This window comes from Rhinoderma darwinii, chromosome 6 (genome assembly GCF_050947455.1).
Source record: "Rhinoderma darwinii isolate aRhiDar2 chromosome 6, aRhiDar2.hap1, whole genome shotgun sequence".
Classification (NCBI taxonomy): domain Eukaryota; kingdom Metazoa; phylum Chordata; class Amphibia; order Anura; family Rhinodermatidae; genus Rhinoderma; species Rhinoderma darwinii.
The window spans coordinates 54412892-54435200 of NC_134692.1; the positions used below are offsets into that span (position 1 = coordinate 54412892).

General features: G+C 41.4%; 1 protein-coding gene across 1 annotated transcript in view; it reads left to right on the forward strand.

The window, feature by feature from the left end:
- Positions 1 to 817: 817 nt before the first annotated feature.
- Positions 818 to 22309, forward strand: part of BMPR2 (bone morphogenetic protein receptor type 2) — a 174420-nt gene continuing 152928 nt past the window's right edge. The window contains exon 1 of the mRNA XM_075829747.1: positions 818 to 2044. Within this exon, the coding sequence (XP_075685862.1) occupies positions 1972 to 2044 (73 nt within the window). The 5' untranslated portion in view covers positions 818 to 1971. The remainder of the gene's footprint in view (positions 2045 to 22309) is intronic.

The following is a 22309-nucleotide window of genomic DNA, read 5'->3' on the forward strand; positions in this document are numbered from 1 at the left end:
AGATCCCTGAGAGCTTACAATCTAAATGTACAACTCTGTTCAACAGTATCGTGCTGCACAAAAGTTGGGTTCCAAATTTTGCAACTAAGAGCCTGTTCACATCACCGTTCTCTTTCCGTTCCGGGGTTCCGTCTGAGGTTTCCATCGGGTGAACCCCGCAACGGAAAGTGAAACCACATCCTCCGTTTCAGTCACCATTGATCTCAATGGTGACGGAAACATCGTTAATGGTTTCAATTCGTCACCATTCCGGCAGGTTTCCGGTTTTCCGACGGAATCAATAGCGTAGTCGACTCCGCTATTGATTCATTGGTCACTTTCACTTTCCGTTGCGGGGTTCACCCGATGGAAACTTCCAACGGAACCCCGGAACGGAAAGCGAACGGTGATGTGAACAGGCCCTAAGGCTATAATCACATCTGCGTTGGAGGCTTCATGCAGTGCTATTTTGCCTGTCAAAACGACGGACACCATGATGGAACCTGACAGACCCTATTAGAGGTCAATGGTTTTGTCGGGCGCTGTTGGTATCCGTCGTACGACGAATCTGGTACTGCTTTCTCGTTTCCTTTATACAAAGAAACCACAAAGCAGATGTGAACCTATGCAGTACAATGTCACTCAAGTTAAGCTGCCAAGAAGAATTGCATGGCTGTATGTCCTGTGTGCCGGACTAACATTTTTGTTTGTGCTGTGTTCTTTTCGTCTCTTTGAAATAAAGTTGATTCAAAAAGGGCTATAAAAAAAGCATTGAAGGCCTGGGACTGTTCCCTCCCCTCCCTCCCTTGCTCCTTCCTCCACCCTTTCCCTCAGTCTGGGCGGTGTGAGAGGCCTCTTTGTGTCTGGCTGTGACACAGGAGCAGCAGCAGGAGGAGGAGGTCTGTGTATGTGTGAGAGAGAAAGAGAGGGGAGGCCAGTCGGTGCCTTCCTCATCAACACTTCAGTCTCCAGCCACCCCTCCTCCTCCCACTTCTCCTCCCCAAGCCTCTCACATTAGCAGAACACCCCTTTAGGTGGCTTCCCCAAGGGAAGAGTGGGGAGCTGCGGCCACCTTGTCTGAGGGTCCTGAGATGTCTTATCCCTTGTAGGATCCTGCTATGTGACACTCACGTACAGCTGGAAAACTGCACTACACATCATTCTGCAACCTGAGCAGGGCCTCATCTTGGGAGGATAACTCCAAGCAAGCTGGGAATATCTTGGATTTGGGACACGCAGCTGCCTACTCCGATGATCTCTATTTTTATGCTGGACAATGAAATTTGGCATCTGATTGCTACGACACCCTCACGGAAGAAGATCTGCGTATCACACAAATGGAATTTATGGGTAATGAAGACAATCTTTTTACAGGCAGAAAGAAAAACAATTGAGTAACGTGGAAAAGAGGAAAGATCTTATATAAAAGGGCTGACATTTTTTGGGGAAGGAATATTATAAAAACCAAAAAAATCCATAAAAGAAATGACCTGCTTGAGGATTCCGAAATATTGAAAGAAGAATATATATATATATTTCCAGATCATAGGTGCGTTCAGATTTTATCCAAGAGAGGACAGATCATATAAAGTATCACGATTACGGTAGAATGGTATTTATTTTGACCCCTACAATGGGGGAGACTTGGATGTAGACCCCCAGTCATTCTTTTTTTTTTCTCCAGGATGTCATTTTTAGGACCTTGCTTTAAGTCCGTAAGGATGTTGTAAAAGAGTGGGAATATTATTGGCTTTCTCAGGGATATCAGCCTCCACTAGGTAGAACATCTTCCCAGGAATGAGCATTCTCCAGTGGGAGAAGGAGAACTAGTCTACTGAGGATCCTGCATTTCCAGGCCCTCCGCTCCTCATGGATTAGCACTTAACAATCACGTTTATTGTAAAATCGGATTACACCCAGAAGACTCGGATACCCTCTTATTTTTTCCTGTATCTACATACAATCTCCCAAATCTGTGGGATCACCCAGGTTATGGCTCCACATCAGGGTTTGGTCCTTCTCCTCCTTGGCTTACACTCAACTCTACTACTGGCCACAGCTGCCGGTAAGTGTACATCTGATATATTCCTCGGCACAGATGTAGAACTCCATGTTCATATTCAGTGGTGGATATATTGACCTGAAGACCAACCAAAAAATAGAGCGTGTCTGGGTATTGCTCATGTCTGGCTTGAGTCATACCGGAACATTTATTACATTGTCAAATGAATGTACGAATGATACATCATCATAATGGAAAACAAAATATTTTATATTAACTGGGATACTTCTAAAATTAGGATGATGATTCAGAAAGGGACTGGAGAGCTTGTTGTAGGATGTGTCAGACCATGGTATGGTATATACGGTTGGTCGCATGCTGCAAGAGGTTGGGTGGGAGTGGCAGGCAGTGGGCACCTCCATCGCCGCACAGTGTAGCAGTCAATGCAGTAATGTCAGATTAAAAAAAACAGTCTGTGTGTCATGATTGCTGCAATCTGGGTTTTGGATCATTCTTTTTTTTTTCTTGTGGGAAATATTCCTTAACACCTCTATTATGAGGCTGCTGTCTACAGTACGGCCTTCTTTGCAGCATGAGGTGAAGCTGTGTGCTGCTCTGCAGTTCTAGGCCCCTCACATGTTTTATTGTGTTTGGTCATCTTTAACCAATTGAGTAACTATGGACAGAGCTAAGCTTAGGATGAATTGTGTCGATTTGGTGAAACCTTCCATATTGCATATACTATCTTATATACTGTTTTGTTTTTTTTAAATTGATTTTGTTATTTACTTATTTTATTTTTTAGACTTTTATATATACTATTTTTGTTTTATTTCCGATTTTTTGTTTTGTTTTACTCCCCTCCTGTCATGTCATAATGTATCAGAGATGTACAATTTATTGCTGCATCCTGTAGTAAAGCACATTATATGATCTGAGACAAGAAGGGTTGAAAAAAAAGGACAACTGCTGTTGAGTGTATTTCTAGAATAGTAATTTCTAAAGCTTGGGCAACTTGTCTTTTGTTATTTTCACTAGTACCCCAGCATTAATTATAATAACCCGATAGAGAAGATTGTGGCCCTGAACTGAATGTGCACAAAATAGCTCAAATGTGAATCTTTACTTTTTATGAATATATTATGGGATTGCATACATTGTTATTGGAAGTACTCACTTTAGGCCTTATTCACACAAATGTTTTTCTCGTCAGTGTGCTGTTCATTTTAACAATAGACAGCACACTGACATGCAATTCAATGGGGCTATTCACTCGTCCATTTTTATCACAGAGCGTGTGTCCGTTGCGATAAAACTCACATGTCCTATTCTGGTCTGTTTTTGCGGACCAGACTCGCCCATTAAAGTCTATGGGTGCGTGAACAAAACGGACATCACACAGACGACATCCGTCTGCTATCCATTTTTCCCGAATCAGTTGCTAAAGAAATGCAGAAAATAAAAATAAAAGTAAACCCAGGAAAGCAGAGGAGAAAAACAGAGGAGAAAAATGGATGACACACGGAAACCACACTGATGCAACACGGACAGTCAACAGGCATGAAAAACGGTGCTCATTCCCAATCATTGCCATGTGTAAACTGGGCAACGATCAGCTGATGAACGAGCAAACACTTAATTCATCGGCTGATCTGCTTGTTTATGCAGCCAATAAAATGGTCGCTAGTCGACAGCACATATCCCTGTGTAAACAGGGAGATATTCTGCCGACATGATGGAAATGTATTGGCACAAACAATCGTAGTACAATTGCTCGTCCCCATACATGACCAATCATCGGGCCGTGTACAAGGACCTTTAGTCTATGGAGCATTCTGTTAAAGAGGCTCTGTCACCACAATATAAGTGCCCTATCTCCTACATAACGAGATGGGCGCTATAATGTAGGTGACAGCAGTACTTTTTATTTAAAAAAACAATCTATTTTCACCATGTTATTAGCGATTTTAGCTTTATGCTAATTAGTTTCATGGACAACTGGGCGTGTTTTACTATTGACCAAGTGGGCTTTGTACAGAGGAGTGTATGACAGTGACCAATCAGCGTCATACACTTCTCTCCATTCATTTAGTCAGCGCATAGGGATCCTGCTAGATCAGTATGTACTGTCTTATACTGACACATTAACGTTACTGTAGTGTTTAGACAGTGAATAGACATTCCTTCCAGCCAGGACGGGATGTCTATTCACAATACCGACACTTTGTTAACGTTTCTGTGGTACTTACAGCAGAGCAAGCGTAATCTCGCGAGATTACGCTTGCTCTGCTGTAAGTACCACAGAAACGTTCCCATAGTGTTGGGATTGTGAATAGACATCCCGTCCTGGCTGGAAGGAATGTCTATTCACTGTCTAAACACTACAGTAACGTTAATGTGTCAGTATAAGACAGCACATACTGATCTAGCAGGATCCCTATGCGCTGACTAAATGAATGGAGAGAAGTGTATGACGCTGATTGGTCAGCGTCATACACTCCTCTGTACAACGCCCACTTGGTCAATAGTAAAACACGCCCAGTTGTCCATTAAGAAACTAATTAGCATAAAGCTAAAATCGCTAATAACATGGTGAAAATAGATCGTTTTTTAAATAAAAAGCACTGCTGTTGTAATGACAGGGATAGGGAAACAGACAAGTGAGCCCTAATCTACCCGCCACTCAGTCCCTGCCTACTTGCAACGACCCGCCCTAGGCGACGGGGTACAACTGGGCGACGGTCCCTACACTCAATAAGTGCACAACAGACAACAGACAAGGAAACACAGAACAAAGGGAAACGGGGCAGTTGCCCACGGCAACACCGTGAGCAACAAGAGTGGTAAACGAGCCGAGTCAAACCAGGAGAGTACGAGGTGCCAAACGTAGAGCAGGAGAGTAGTGAACAAGCCGAGTCAAACCAGGAGTGTACGAGGTACCAAACGCAGAGCAGAAGAGTAGTCAGTAAGCCAGGGTCAATACGAAGCAGGGACAAGTAGTTCAAGAAGCTGCAGCAGGGCCAGGAAACCAACAGAGAAGAATCACAAGCAAGGAGGAACAGGAAAGGCAGGTATAAATAGACAGAGGGCGGGAGCTAGCTCCGTCTGGCCAGGCTGTGATAGGCTCTCCCACTCCTAAGCCTGCCATCCTGAGTGGTGGAAGATGGAGTCAGTCTCACAGACATAGAAGCAGGTGCAGACTGATTACCTATGGGCGTGGATACAGAAGCTGTGCCTGGCAGATCCTTAACAGCTGTCACCTACATTATAGCGCCCATCTCCTTATGTAGGAGATAGGGCACTTATATTGTGGTGACAGAGCCTCTTTAATAACATGCAGAACGATCTGTTCAAAATGATCTGTTATTACCCAAATGACCCTTCAGCAGATATAGCTGTTTTACACAGCCTGTAGTATGGAGCCCACTGTATACAGAAGCCTGCAGTCTGCACACAGGTCTGCTCCATTACCTGCTTGATATTATTATTGAAAATACTTCCATAAGTAAAGAGAGTGTTTCTTATAATAACATTATATTAAGGAATCACTACGTATTCAGTTCCCTAATTCTTTAAAGTAGCTCTGGGACATTGTATAACGTCCCATGACTGTTTATGAAACTTTTGCTTATTTTGTTTTTGCGTTTTTGTTGGGCATTTTGCTTGTTAGAAGAACACTATCGTCTGTCTATCTATCTATCTATCTATCTATCTATCTATCTATCTATCTATCTATCTATCTATCTATCTATCTATCTATCTATCTATCTATCTATCTATCTATCATTACAATAAGCTTTCACACATATTGCTTACAGTTGATAGGGCCCAAGTAGAATTTGCATGGATCAATCTTGAAATGGGTTAATTATAACATCTCCGCCGCAAGATCGCAACTAGGAAAAAAAATAAAAATCGTATAATTACCCAGATCTCCCTGTTCCTGTGTGCAGCCCAGCTTCCAGGGAAAACATTTTATCCCATGTGACTGCTGCAGCCAATCAACTGCCATTCACTACTATGGGAGTTACGGAAACCGTGTAGCTCAGTTATGCTGTTTCCGTAACTTCCGACCATGTCCCGACCATGTGATCCGGAAGTGGCCGGGGGTCAGCGTAAGCACAAAAAGTTAGAACGTGGTTTAGGGGGCCCTGTTCTGGAGATAGGTGCAGGTCCCAGAGGTGGGACCCGCATCTATCTGACATTTATGACCTATAATGTGGATAGGTCATAAATGTCTTTCATGGGAAAACCCCTTTAAAATAGGGCTATAGAAAACACAAAAAGTTTAAAAAAAATAGGAACCAGGAGTCTAGATAGATCAAAAACACAAGAAGCGTAGATTAAAGCAGAATTCCTCTATAAACAATCTTCTTACAAATTACGAAAGACATTTCTGAAGATGATAACGTTGGGTGCTGTGAAAACATTCCAAGTGAAATCTCTGAAGTCGAATATGTCATTGAGACATTGAATCATTGTTTAAAGTGGAAAACCAATTTAAGGGCTGAATTTCTTCAACCAATTCAAGTCTTGCTCCTCGTACCTCATGTGGTATCTATCTTAGTGTCTACTGTTGTTGCTGGAACTTGTAGATTGCTAGTGCCGGCTTGTTTTTGAGTAATAGGACTGTTGACATCTATCGAGGATTTACATTATGTTCTTTCTGCAACAGTAAAAATTGTTCCGTGCCCTGAACATTTACATTCCCACACTGTAAATCATGGATTGGGTTTGGATATGTGGAGAAAACATCTCAAATATATATATGTATTTACCTTGTTTGTGTTAGCAGCATTAGGCGGCAAACCGGAAATAAAACACAGATCACTCTGGCGACGTTGATTGATTTTGCGTTTGACATTGGAACTCCCAGTCTTGCACATCAAAGGGATGTCTTTTACCACCTCTAATAACTGCATGGTCCTAATCTGTTAGGGCAAGCTCTGACTTTTAAAAATGAGGGCAGGGATGTCTTCCTGTTTGATAACATGCTAGTAATACTACTGCTGGTGTGCTAGTAAACGTTCTCACCCGGCTACAAACCATGGCTTGGCTTATGAGCATGACAGACCATATCTAGTGTGGTCCTTGTAAAAATTCAATCAAAATATCCCAAAGAGCATCGTGATAACGATTGTTTTAATAGTTGATTATTTGTAAAAAGAAGCAGAAAGGATGGTGGATTAGTATCTTGTACGAGCGCTGCTTTTCCTTCATTCCTATCACTGCTCGTACTGTGACACACTTGTAGCGGCGGTACACAGGATTACAGCCTCCTCCCATTGAAGTGAATGGGAGTAGGCTGTAATCCTGTGAATAGCCGCTACAAGTGTGTGTCGCAGTACGAGCAGATAAGGAATGAAAGGGAAGCAGCGCTAGTACGAGTGATGCGGCCCCTTCAAAACAGCTGATCGGCAATGGTGACGGTAGTTGGACCCCCACTTATCAGGTATTGATGGCCTAACCTAAGGATAGGCCATCAATTTTTTAGGACTGGAAAACCCCTATAAATTATTTAAAAATAAGCCCTCACACGGCTAAATCGAGAGAAAAATAAAAACGTTATGGCTCTCAGAATGTGGCCACAAAACTCAAATTTTATTTTTAACAATCAGTTTTTTCCTTGTAAAAGTAGTAAAACATAAAGAAAACGATATAAATTTAGTAACACTGTAATCGTATTGACCCGCAGAATAATGTTAACATGTCGTTTTTACCGTACGGTAAACGCCGTAAAAACAAAACCACCCAAAAGTTTGAGGAATCGCTGTTTTTTTCCTATTCCGCCCCACATATATATTTTTTCTCGTTTCCCACTGTATTATATGGTATAAAAAATGGTGCTGTGAAAATCTACAACTCGTCCCGCAAAAAAACAAAGCCCTCATACGGCAATATTGATGAAAAAATAAAAGAGTTATGGCTTTTGGAAGGTGGGGAGGAAAAAACAAAAGTGAAAATCCGAAAAATGGCTGCGGCGGGAAAGGGTTAAAACTGACTACAGCTGTAAAGACTTCAGACACAATAAATACGCTACATTCCTATTTTTATTATTTTTATGGGGGGAAAAAACCAGCAATGCCTGTTTGCCAGTGAAAGATATTTACCAGGGAATGTCTATACTAAAAGAAGCCGAAAAAGTCCCTTTATTATGGACAGGACTGCATTAGCTCTGCCACCTGCAATGTTTCTGGGTGATTTCTGTATTCTGGATTGTGTAATTGCTTCCTAAGCCTATCATGTACCTTGCCTTGATAAGTAGAGCTGTAAATCTCCATGAGAACAAACTGTGTTGTATTGAAGGACATTCACCTTCAGCGAGCGCATTTCAAATGTAGATGTTTTTACAAGTGTGAAACACAAAACCATGCTGAATGGTGGACTCCTTACATCTGGATTAAGAATTTTTCATATCAAGAGCGCTCGTAGCGCTTCAGGATTTTAGTATTAACACCCACTTGTAAACTACTGGTGGAATTAAAGTGAATCCTTTATGGGCTTGTCCACACGTAACGGAATTGCGGACGGAAAATACGCAGAATACCGTAGCAGCAAAGTGGGTGAGACCTAACAAATCTCATCTACACGCTGCGGAAAATTTCCGACCAGAAATTCACCTGCAGTGCGTATTTTTCGTACTGCAGCATGTCAATGTGGAAACTGAATTGGACCGAAAAACGCTGCAAAATCCGCACCATTTTCTGCAATAAAAAACAATTTTTTCATATTTCCCTCTCTGCATCCCGGCGCTCATAACTTTTTTATTTTTTGTTTGACGTAGCTGTATGAGACTTTGTTTTTTGCGGGATCAGTTATAGTTTATGTAGGTGCCATTTTTTGATACATTTACATTATCGTTTAATTTATATACATTTTTATTTTCGCTGCAGTTTTCATTTTTTTATATTACACCATACACCGATCATAAATAATGTTATACATTTGTTGTAAATTTTTTTTTTTTTTTAAACTTTTTTTATTAAATTTTCCATATTTTAACATACATATATAATGTCACAACAGAATAAAAGAAAAAAGAAAAACAATTAACAGTAGACAATGCATTGCAATGTTAATACCCTGAAACTAGTATATCTATGATACATATTCTTTCTTTCATTGATAAGTCCAAACTTTTTTTAGATTGTAGATCTATTGCAACTTTGATGACAGGTTATACTGGAAAACCTAGCAACATTTAACACAGTAACTATGGTAGCCTACTTAATATTTTCTTAATTGTCTCCTCCCCTGTTTCCCTTGATGTCTTGTGTTCAATGTGTTCTTCATTGATCGTTTGATTTTGTAGTTTTTAATTTCCCTAATGTCCCTTTGATATCCTCGATGAGATACCATTTAGTTTGCCTGAAGCCCTCCATCGTTTTTGCTATATCCGAGTCTTGCATTTGTACTAAGAATGGCTTCCATTTTTTGAAAAATTTCTCCGTCCCCCGTTCCTTGTGCCTCAATGCCTCAATTCTATCTGAATGTAGATACTTATGTAGTTGCTGGACTAAATGTTCCAAATTCGGGGTGTTAGTTTCCAGCCAATTTTTCAGAATGCACCTGTTGTACATTTTAAAGAGCATTTTCTCCTTTAAAAAAAAAAAAAATCCTGAAAATCAACATTTTTTCATTTCTTTTAGATTTTTTCCAGCCATTTATCTATTTTTCTACACCAAGAACCGTTGCTGGGTGACAAACACTTATCGTTTCCAATATAGTCCCAATAGGGGTTGTCACCAAGCTTTTTGTAGATAAATCTACATTATTATGCTGCGTTTCACCCTCCATACCGCCCCTGCCTGTGTATCAGTCTAAATAACAGTGACATTCTATTCTAATATTTCATTGTGTTTTGTATTAACGCGTCTGTACATTTCACGTTTTTTCCTGAATATAGCTGCTTTAAAACAAGAACTCAAGCGTTCATAAAGTTTGTTTTTATATTTTGCTCTACCTGAACTAGTTCTTACATAGTTTGTACGGTTGAAAAAAGACACATGTCCATCAAGTTCAACCTTGTAGATGTTCTGCAAGCACATTTCTAGTAAAATAATATTGTATTTATAGAACATTGTTCATTCTAATAATCATAATCCCATTTTAAGATAATTTTAAAGCATCTGACATAGTATCAGATTTGCAGATAGTGGCCATTTTATTTGAATTGATGGTGGAGGTTTTAAAAAGGCTCTGTCACCACATTATAAGTGCCCTATCTCCTACATTATTAGATGGGCGCTATAATGTAGGTGACAGCAGTGTTTTTTATTTAAAAAAAACGATCTATTTTCAGCACGTTATTAGCGATTTTAGCTTTACGCAAATTAGTTTCTTAATGGACAACTGGGCGTGTTTTACTATTGACCAAGTGGGCGTTGTACAGAGGAGTGTATGACAGTGACCAATCAGCGTCATACACTTCTCTCCATTCATTTAGTCAGCGCATAGGGATCCTGCTAGATCAGTATGTGCTGTCTTATACTGTCATTTACAGCAAGATCTCGCGAGATTACGCTTGCTCTGCTGTAAGTACCACAGAAACGTTAACGAAGTGTCGGTATTGTGAATAGACATCCCGTCCTGGCTGGAAGGAATGTCTATTCACTGTCTAAACACTTCAGTAACGTTAATGTGTCAGTATAAGACAGCACATAGTGATCTAGCAGGATCCCTATGCGCTGACTAAATGAATGGAGAGAAGTGTATGACGCTGATTGGTCTCCTTATGTAGGAGCTAGGGCACTTATAATGTGGAGACAGAGCCTCTTTAAAGTTAAACTCCAGTCCTCTAAAACAGAGTTCCATATCATGCTGCGTGTAGCATGTAGAACATAGTACTACATCCAAAAAAAAAGGCTACGCATACCTAGCAAAGTATCAGCGCTTCTCTTCTCCGTCGCTGTTCTGCTATGTGGGCCCCTGCAGCCCCTAATGAATGACATCACCAGCTTATGTTTGTCACTCCAGAGAGGAGACTGTGGTGATGTCTAATATTAAGCACAGACACAGTCTCTGGAGGCGGTTTCAAACTAGTGCTTCCCCCCATGTCCATTGAAAGGAAATAGTAGTCTGAAGTTATGGAGACATATAATTGGAATTTCACCAGTTTTGTCATTTATTTGCCTATTTTAATCTCCCATTATGCTGTTGGTTCGACATGTCTCATTTCATCTGGTGTTTATATCTTGAAACGCGTTATGAATTTGAAACCATGACATTTTTTTTTGCCCATGATACACAAGAGCTTTGTGCTTTTTCTCTATCATTTGGGTCTGCGCTAGTTCTTAATTTTCTGTAGAAACCATTATAGTTGGAATAGGGGCATTCTGTAGATGAGCAAGTAGAAGGGTACAGATGGAAGGAAGTGTGACTGCAAGATTAGACTACACAGGGTTTGTTTGTAGTCTGCAACTGTGGAAACACATAGGTCTGCACAGGAGCTGTAGAAACAAAATGGTTCACGTTGCTTCATTCATTATTTTGAATACATTGCTAGATATATACTTTAAAGGTTTTTTTTAGTCCCTAAAAATTGATGGATAGGCCTTCAATAGCTGATCGCTCGTGTCCGACTTCCATGACACACGCCGATCAGCTATTTTGAAGGGGCCACAGTGCTCGTACGAGTGCTGCTTCCCCTTAATTCCGGTCACTGCTCGTATTGTCAATCACCGACACAGCAGTAGCGGCGATTCACAGTATTACCTTTTCCCATTGAAGTGAATGCGAGAAGGCTGTAATACTGTGAACCTCCACTACTGCTGTGTCGGCGATTCACAGTACGAGCAGTGACCGGAATGAAGGGGAAGCAGCGCTCGTACAAAACGCCTATTCAAAACAGCTGATCGGTAGGGGTCGGACTCCGAGCGATCAACCTATTGATGGCCTATGCTGAGGATAGGCCACTAATTTTTAGGGACTGCAAAACCCTTTTAAGCTACTAGAAAATCCTACTACACGCATATTACTCTTTACAAGCTACCTTAATAATCATTATGTGCACATAAGAATACATGCATTTATGATTGCACATATCGCACTGGAGAAACAATGTAACAATACAACAGATGGCAATTCTCACAAGGCAATATTTAGAAGAAAAATATCTGCTTTCTCTGCAAGAATACAGAACACATTCTTCGGTATTGTTCACATTAGCATTAGTTGCTCATACTTGTGAATATTAATTCAAAATATTACTCAAAATTCAAACATTGATCCTTTATTATGCCATAAGTATCTGGCAGCAGCTTGTCCCCCTCTCCTCATTGAAATAAACAGGTAAGGGCCTCTTGGGATAGCTGTCAGCTGAACAAGTGTTCAGGCTCTGTTCACATCTGTGTCAGGGCTTTCTGTTGTGCTGCTCCGTCATAGGAGCAGAACAAGGAAAAACCTGAACTGCCGGATCCGTCACATGACAGAAGCCAACAGCGCCCGAAGGAACCCATTTACCGTAATGGGTTCCATTGGGTTTCTATCACAGTGTTTGTTGTTTTAAAGGAAACAATAGCACAGATGTGAACAGAGCCTTATGTGTAAGGCTAACTTAAAAACAGCAGTGATATACAGGCCTCTCCCCTTAAAGGGGTTATCCAGCCCCAGAAAATTGTATTTCAGTGCTATAAGTGCATAAAATAAGGACACCTACTAATATACATTTAGTTCCAATATTGTACCAATGCTCCGTTTGGGAATGCAGTCACGTGTCCGGAAGTCCTGTAGTTATTTCTGCTTTGATGACGCGCCAGCACATACCCACGTGACATATAACGGTATCCCTCTTCCATGGCGTTGGCGCGTCTTCAAAGCCTGTGACCGCTAGGTGGCTGGCACTGTGACGACGCAAAGGAAGTAATCCAGCCCCCTTCTTCCTCAGATTTATCTCCGCCTGGCATATCCAGCGCATGCGCACATCAGCTAGCGGGATGGGGATACAGGCGCAAAAGGAAGAGAAAGGCATGACGGGAACAGTAGTTTCAGAGAACGCTGAAACTGCTTTTCGCGCCAACCTGAAAGTTTTGTAAGCAGCTACATCAGCTACATGACGTATCCTAAGGATAGGTCATCAATATAAAAGTACCGGAAAAACCCTTTAATTTCCAATTAAGATTCAGAACATTCCAAACACTTTTGCTTACATTGAGCTGATTTATAAAAATATATAGCCTATACATTGGCCTACGTCTGCCCTACAGTGACGTAGTTATGGACGTTTCAGAGTTATCACCCATAACTGTCTCAGCGCTATGGCAGATCATAATTCACCCCGCGGAACGTAATGGTGTAATGACGTATAATGCACTATTATGTAATAACGCCAGGCAGAGTTATCTCAAAATACAAATGAATACATTTTACAATGTAGATAGATTCTATACAGCATGCAGTTAGTGGCAGTGGCAATTGAAGCAATTGCAAGTTAGGTGATGGGCCCAGGTAGGACTGATGGGAGTGTGTGAGAAATTTCTGCAAAAATATAAATCATTTTCATACTGCCAGATGGTGTCAAGTTCTTATGTTAGGCCCCATGCACACAAAACAAAAATCCACAGGTGAATTGAGGTCCCATTACTTTCTTTGGGCCCATGCACACAACTGTGGTTTCCACGGTCTGTGCATTGCCGCAGACCCTGGACCGCAAAAAGAACGGACATGTCTTATTACGGCCGTGTTTTGCGGTCCAGGCTCATAGAAAATAATGCATATGGCCATGTGCACGGCCCGTGATTTGTGGGAGGCTCGCGGGTGACACTCCGCTGCAGGCCAACCCGAAAATCATGGCCGTGCACATGGCCACGGTCGTATGCATGAGGCCTTAGACCTCTGATAAGCTATTTTAGTGCACTATAAAATCTCAGAGAAAAGTTGCAATGTAGTTTATAGCCTTTGATACCCTACCCAGACTGGTAAAAGTAGCTGTCACAGTAAGGGTATGTGCACACAACCTCTTTTCAGACGTAATAGAGGTGTTTTATGTTCGTAAAAGAGTACTTGCAAAAATGTCTGAAATTCAGGAGCTGTTTTCCCCTGAAAACAGCTCCGTAATTTCAGACGTATTTTGTGCTGTCGTGTGAACTACCCTAAAATGACAGAAACATGTTGGCAACTATGCTCGGTGTGTGTGTATAGCTGGCCATACGTGAAGGAATGGGATAGAGATGTAGTCTATGTTTGGGCAGGGTAGATGGATCTTTGACAGTAGAGGGTGTTCGAATACACAGCCAGGTGTGGCCAAATGCATCATTTAAACTAGGTTCAGGTTTTTTCATCCTGTTGAGAGATACTGTTTTTTTTCCACGATTAGAAAAAAAGGTTCCTTTAAAACAAGACGCAAATAAATTAGGATCTGTCAGGATCAGGACACAAGAAGCCTGCCTAATTTTTGTGTACTGTTGCATCCAGTTCTAAGATCAAGTTTGCTTTAAAAAAAAAAAAAAAAAAAGTACCATTTAACAGGATGCAAGAATGTGATGTGAACAGAGCCTTACTGAAGTTAACATTTATGACGTCACATCTTCATTTTTTGGTATTGCCCGCATTTATTTTCTTTTAGTGCTTATATGCTATGATTTTTACTGAACTTGACTATTTCAAATGAAAAAACTAATTTATTTTATAAAATATAATTGTTCTCCTATGCAATATTTTACATGAACTTATAATATTTTACACTGTATTAACACAAGCTACCTCCATTGCTCCAAAATGGCACCTAACTACACACAAAGTCTATCCAGTCAAGTATTTTTTTTTTAATTATTTGTTTTTGAGAGAATGTAACAACATGCCAAAAGAAGGAATATATAAACAATACAGTAACAATCTTCATAGCATACCGTATATAGTGAATATTGAATGGCTTTAGAAGAAGAGTCCCTTGGATCGTCCACGTCAGAAAATTAGAGAGAATTAGATGTAGTAGAATTTTGAAAAGGACACCTTGAGGCCCATTTACCCATTTTTAGGGCCAATGACCTGTTTGCGTCCTGGTGGGAACGGGTGTATACCTTCGACTCAGTCTGGCCTTTTCTGTGTTTTTCGAGGTTTACCTGTCCCTTTTTTCTGATAATGATCTGGCAAATGCTCGCCTGTAAAAACAGGGCAACGATTAGCCATGCATCGGCTGATTGGCTCATTTATACAAGCAATAAATGTTTGCTAGTAGGTAGCACATCTGTGTAAACAGGGAGAGGTGCTGCCGACATGATGGAAATGTATGGGGACGAACGATCGGAGATGTAGGAAACATTTCTAACTACTGCTATGTAAGGTTTTATGAATGGATAAGCAGTGGTAACCTGCCAAACTAAGAAAGTCGTAGATTGGTATACGTTTGGGCAAGGCAGCCCCATAGGTTTGTTTTGTTATTGCTTAGTTGTTGTTGTTGTTTTATTCTGGAATTGCCCTTTCAAGTTCAACAGACCAAATTAATATAGTGATCAATAGAACTGCAAGCAGAGAAAATGAATCAATCTGCTCTGAACTATGAGAGGCTGCAGCCACAGTGATTCATAGCGTCATGGTAAAAAATCTCATATCGGCATTTTACTTTCCAATGCATTACAATTCGTTTTGTCACTATCAATGCCATTCATGACAATCTCTCCAGCATGTTGCAAATGTATTTTTATCTCATTAATTGGGTTCAGTTCATGTTCACAAAAAAGAAAGAAAATATTGTTAATAACATGAAAATAATATAGAAAATGGAACTATAGGTCAGAAACTGCTTATAAAACACTGCCCTAATGTATGTATATCTTTTGCCAACTGCAGATTGTATAAAGTGATTTACAGCAGCCTGTAGTCATTTATTGTTGTTCTGACTGCAAGCTGCTGCAAAATCAGCTTTGTTTAAAGAGAATGTGTTATCAGAAAATGACATATTGTTTGAAGTTTTTATGTTAAAAATATTTTTTCATCATTTTTGTTGCTTTTTTAATTAGATTTTCTATGTCACTATTTATATAACAAAATTAATCCAACAATTTTGCAGTTTTCACTCTGACCACTGAGCCTCCCAATATGCTGACACATCCTGTTCTGTAGAGATCGCTTCTCAACAGTCATCTCATTATCATGACAGGCAGGAGTACAATGAAAGGTAACACCTATAGATAGATAGCACAGGATCCACCACTGCCAATAGATGATGGACGCAGCTCCCCTCCTATTACTTTCTGAGCATGCTTAGAAAACTCTCCCATATAATCCAATGGGTCCCCTCCCGTTCCAACAAGATTGAGGTCAGAGGATTCTTCTTCTGTTTTGTGGTGTGCCCCCCCTTTTCTTTCATTTGATAGAAACAGAATTGCAATGATGTGCCCAAATACTACCATCATGTAGTGCCCAAAGCAAATTTACATCCCTGAATCTGGAAGACCATTTTAAGGGAAGGTGATGTGCTAGAAGCCTCTACATTGTGTCATTCCCAGGGCAGGTATCCCATTTGCCCCTCCTTGGGACCTAGGAGTCATTATACTGACAAAATATTTGATGGATCATGAATAGAAACTAGTGAAAGGAACAGTTTAAATGACCAAAATGACAGCTCTTGTTTTAGAAAGATAAGTACAACATCTGATTGGTTGCCATTGACAGCAGTACTGTTGCCTACTCAGCATTGCTTTTCTATATGACCCTCTGTATGATGTTTTTCTCTTTCACTAAATCATGTTAGTTTCATTGCTGTGTACGGTATAATTATTCTCCGCCAGAGTACAATATGCGTGATCTGCTCTTGTACTTGGTGCAATTAAGCGAATTAAAACCCAGAAAAAATAAACCGTTTCCATCTGACTTTCCAGTTTTGCCTTTTTAATGAAGTGCACCATGTGTAGAATGACATGATAAAATGTCATCGGAGAGAAGAGCCGGTTACCATGACAACGCCAAACGCCTTTTCTGCAGATTCACAGGAGTCTTTGTGCAGTGAAGACTGCAATGCTGATCAGTCCTGTCATGCTGGAAAAGACGGGATAGTGATGGATGCTTTATATCTGGAGGGTTATATTTAGATGCACATATATAACATAAAGGAATCAATTTCAGATTTTGCTCTTTTTGTTAGCTGGCGCCATTTATAAACAATGTGCTAAGGATCATTTATAAAAATGTCTTCACTATAGTGCAAAGGAAGATTGGAAAAAATTGTCATGCTGGGTGACTATCATTAATGGCAGCCATTGCAGTGCTCAGCGTCACCCAGACTTCCGCACACCCTGACTGGCACACAGATCTGATCTATTAAGAAGAATTAAATTCTATTAGAATTGAGATTTTCATGGCATTAAAGGCCAGTGTAAAGCAGGATAAGGCTGGGTTCACACGTGGCGGAATTTCACTTAAATTCCGCTGCGGACACTCCGCAGCGTTAATCCGCAGCGGAGCCGTTTGTCCATTGACTTACACTTTAATTTAGCAGTGTTCGTTTAGACGAGGCGTAAAATTCCGCTGCGGAGCATAGGCTGCGGAGCGGAATTTGGTGTCCGCAGCATGCTCTGTCTGTTGCGGAGCAGTGGCAGACTCATGGCGGAATTTCTCCATTGACTTCAATGGAGATTCTAATTTCCGCAATGAAGTCCGCAGCTGTCATGCACATGTTATGTGTGCTGCGGATCCGTCTTGCTTTTTTAACTTGACATTTCTTCATTCTGGCTGGACCTATGTATTTCTAGGTCTACAGCCAGACTGAGGAAGTCAATGGGGCTCCCGTAATGACGGGAGCGTTGCTAGGAGACGTCAGTAAATAGTCACTGTCCAGGGTGCTGAAAGAGTTAAGCGATCGGCAGTAACTGTTTCTGCACCCGGGACAGTGACTACCGATCCCAATATACATGTATCTGTAAAAAAAAATGAAGTTCATACTTACCGAGAACTCCCTGCTTCTGTCTCCAGTCCGGCCTCCCAGGATGACGTTTCAGTCTAAGTGACGGCTGCAGCCAATCACAGGCTAATAACAGGCTGCAGCGGTCACATGGACTGCCGCGTCATCCAGGGAGATCGGGCTGGATGCCGAAGGAGGGACGCGTCACCAAGACAACGGGCGGTAAGTATGAATTTCTTTGACTTTCACAAGGGAAAGTGCTGTCCCTTCTCTCTATCCTGCACTGATAGGGAGAAGGGAAGTACTTTTACCGCAGTCCGCAGCAGCTAGTCCGCATCAATTTACTGCACATTTTGTGCAGATCCGCAGCAGAATCTGCAACGCAGATTCTGTGCGGCATTGATGCGGACAGTTGCGGAGGAAATCCACCATGTGTGGTCATGCCCTAACAAGGCCTATGGGCGCTGTAATTGCCACCCTAAATGGTTGGTTGTCTCGCCGCTTACACCACAATAATGCAGAAACGGCTGGATAAAAATGATGACATCACGATTTACTTTTTGAGGAGATAACATTTTTTTTAATGTGTATGTGATGTGACTCAAATATTTACAATACCTTGTAATCCGACATCCTATCAATAATTTGCATTCAGGATGGTGTATAGAAGGTCAGATGGAAGCCACAGTGCCACAATTAGAAATGATGACGCAATAGGTAATCAATACATTTGTTCCAGACTACAGGCAATCATATACGTCATTCCCGGGATTAACATTACAGCATTTTTTCAGCATCTGCGGTGTCGAACGCTTATAAATATCGAATATTGCTTCATAAGGGAGAGCTATTAATAAATATATATTTCTTCAATGACTTTTCATATTGCTGGCCAAGATAATAAATTGCTGATAATCCACAAATCACAGCTGTGTCTCCGTCACCAGTTTCCCCATTCTGGCAGTCAGGAGCAGTGTTGGCATGTTTACCAACCACCATCCCTGCTCTTCAATGTGAGTGATTGATGATCACAGCACCAACTACCCATCTGGGCACTGGTCAATGTGCCTTGTAATTTACTCGATCACTGTTTAAATTGTTGTTTGAATCTGTCCTTAAAAAAAAAAGGTTTATTTATACATGGGGCATTTTTTCTGCTTCCTTTTTAACTACAGCAGCCAGATGCCATTGTTCACACTAGCATAATGGCTTCTGTTTATAATGGATCCATACCAGCTATGCCGGATCCCATTGACTTATTATAGGGCATGTGGGGGTTCCGTCAAGTGGCAGTAATTTTGATGACAAGAATAGCACAGCCTACAGTACTATTCTCGCCATCAAAAATACTGGAAAGCTCAACTGGATCCCCGACAAACTCTCTTAGAGGCTCACCACTTTGGACGATCCCTTTTTATTAAAAGGGTCCCCTGGCGATTATCTGATCAACTGGTACCCCACTGCTGGTAGAACCTGGCAACAAGTGTTCAATTCCCCTGCAGCGCCACCACAGAGGAAATAAAGCAGTGCACAGCTACAATTGAAATGAATGGGCTGTTCATGTAATCTACGGATGTGTTGGGTCCTCCAGTGCGAGGGACGTTTTTTGCAGCGGCTTTTCAGTCTCACTGATATATGAGTGTCCTGAATAGAAAACCACCCACTATCAACTCAGAATCTACTAATGGGGTTTTAAACTAGACAACCTTTTCAACACAAATGTGAATACAGTGAGTGTGAATGTACATTTTTTTTTTCTTCAATTGATTTTTTAAGTCAGCAGGTAATTCTTCTCCAACAAAAAAAAACAATGTAAAGACCCCCATGTAAGACCATTTTAGTTGTTATACCACAGATACAGTTTTCTATAGGAACAATTCTAGGGACAGTCCTATCAGAACTGATATTTTAACATGTCTAAATAGGCTTTTAGACCAGGATCACACACAGTTTTGACGCCGTATTTGTGGCGGTTTTTAGCTCAGTATTTTTAACAAAAGCGAGAAGTGGATCCGAATGGAAGGAAGGGTTTAAGGAAAGTACCGATAAATCTCCTTTCTTTTGTATCCACTTCTGTGTTTGGCTCAAAAAACTGAGACAAAAACTGCATCAAAACTGTGTGTGTGATCTTGGCCTCACTGCAGTTTTTTGTTAGTGCAATAGTGTTACCCCAACAACTCTGTGTATGAGCCAGGCACCAGCAGCAATTGCCACTGCTATGATTGTGAGTAATACAGTAGGGGCACTTTTTCCTGGCCTGCGGGCATCGGTTGTTGTGGCACATAATGCTATGGACGGAGCCCGGAATCAGTTGGCTCCGTACATAGCATAGCGGCCGTGCTGCAGCTCGGCCGCTATTCCGTGGCCGGAGATAACTGCTTCCGGCTTGTACGTCCGTTCACGGAGGCACCGGACCAGCTGATCTGTGCGGGGTCCAGGTGTCGGACCCCCACAGATCATGTACTGATGACCTCTCCGGTGGAGAGGTCATCAGTTGTCAGAAGATGGAAAACCCCTTTAACATTCCACTGTAAACAGGGAATAGGACCCCCATTCCCCAGTACAATGCAATTTTATATATATATATATATATATGTGTGTGTGTATGTATATATATATATATATATATATATATATATATTGCTATTCATATATGCCACAGCAAATAAAAACTTAAAGGGGTTTTCCCATGAGGAACATTTATGACATATCCACAGGATATGTCATAAATGTCAGATGATGCGGCTCCCACCTCTGGGACCCGCAACTATCTCTAGAACGGGGCCCCCTAAACCCCATTCTACTTCTCTATGTTGTGGCTGAATCGTGGCATTTCTGACCATGAATTACGGAACCAGCCTATCTCGTAGCAGTTTTTCTCAATCCAGTTTGTAGCATAACAAGCTGAAATGTTGACTGTTTTTGTGAAAAATAAGTGTCCCTGCGTTGTGTTGATGATAGGCTGTACCAATAGAGATGTATAGAGTAGACAGCAACTGCGCTGGCTGGCAATTAGACTTACAAGAGAAATGGTGAGAAGCCTGGTGGGTGTAGAGGACTATTTGTTCTGTTTTTCAAGACAGCTGAATAATGCCAGGCTAAATGCCATTTGGTACACAGCAGCGAGCTTCAGGTGGACAGCTTGGCAGCTTGGGTTGCTTAGGCAACATTATAATGTGATCTAATCCCTTTACTTCGAGAGTGTTATAAAGCAGTGTGATGTAGTATTTTTACAGAAAAAAAAAATAGCAGGTTCATTAAAGAGGTTGTTCACATTGGACTACCCCACTTTAATTGCAGTCCCTCTCTTAGAAGCTGATTTTGGGGACTGAAAGCAAATAATTACTTTTTAAAGCATATCTCCATCTGTAAAATATACTTATTTATGCCGACATTCACAGTATGTCCAGGAGAGCAAAAATAAGGGGAGACCTCATGGACTCCCAGCAGAGAAGACAATTCTCCTGCATGGCTGGCAGTGTGACCAGTAAGTGTTCACACGGAGCAAAACGTCCCGAAAAACGGCTGAAAAATCGGAAGGAGAACGCCTCCAAACATCTGCAGATTGATTTCAATGGGAAAAACAGCGTTCTGTTCCGAAGGGGCATTTTTTACGTGGCCGTTTTGAAAAACGGCTGCGTAAAAAAAAAAAACAGCGAAAAAGAAGTGAATGTCACTTCTTCAGCCGTTTTTCATAGACTCTATAGAAAAACAGCTCCAAAAACGGCAGATAAAAACGCGGGGACCGCAAATCCCGGACCGAATACACTGCAGGGAGCCGGGCTCCTAGCATCATAGTTATGTACGATGCTAGGAGTCCCTGCCTCTCCGTGGAACTACTGTCCCGTACTGAAAACATGATTACAGTACGGGACAGTTGTCCGGCAGCGAGGCAGGGACTCCTAGCGTCGTACATAACTATGATGCTAGGAGCCCGACTCCCTGCAGTGTGTTCGGTCCGGGACTTGCGGCCGAAATACGTTCCGTCCTTTACGGACCGAACATGCTCGTATGAATCCAGCCTTAAAGAGGCTCTGTCACCAGATTAAAAATGCCCTATCTCCTACATCATTTTATCGGTGCTGGAATGTAGTTAACAGCAGTGTTTTTAATTTTGAGAAACGATCTTTTTTCAGCAAGTTAGGACCTTTATTACATTTATGCAAATTCGTTTCTTAATGCCCAAGTGGGCGTTTTTTAACTTTTAACCAAGTGGGCGTATTACAAAGAGGTGTATGACGCTGACCAATCAGCATCATACACTTCTCTCCATTACACCCAAGCTTGTTTCACTGAACAGCGTGATCTCGCGAGACCACACTGTGATGTCACTTCCGCCCACAGGTCCTTCATCCCTGCGTCTGAAGACTGAACATAGATCGTCTCCAGGCGTGTGAGAAGTTACAGTTGTTGTATCTGCAGCAGCAGCAGCGGAGGAGGCAGCATCACACAATGCAGGTAAGCATATAGAACTCCCTAGAGACGAAGGACCT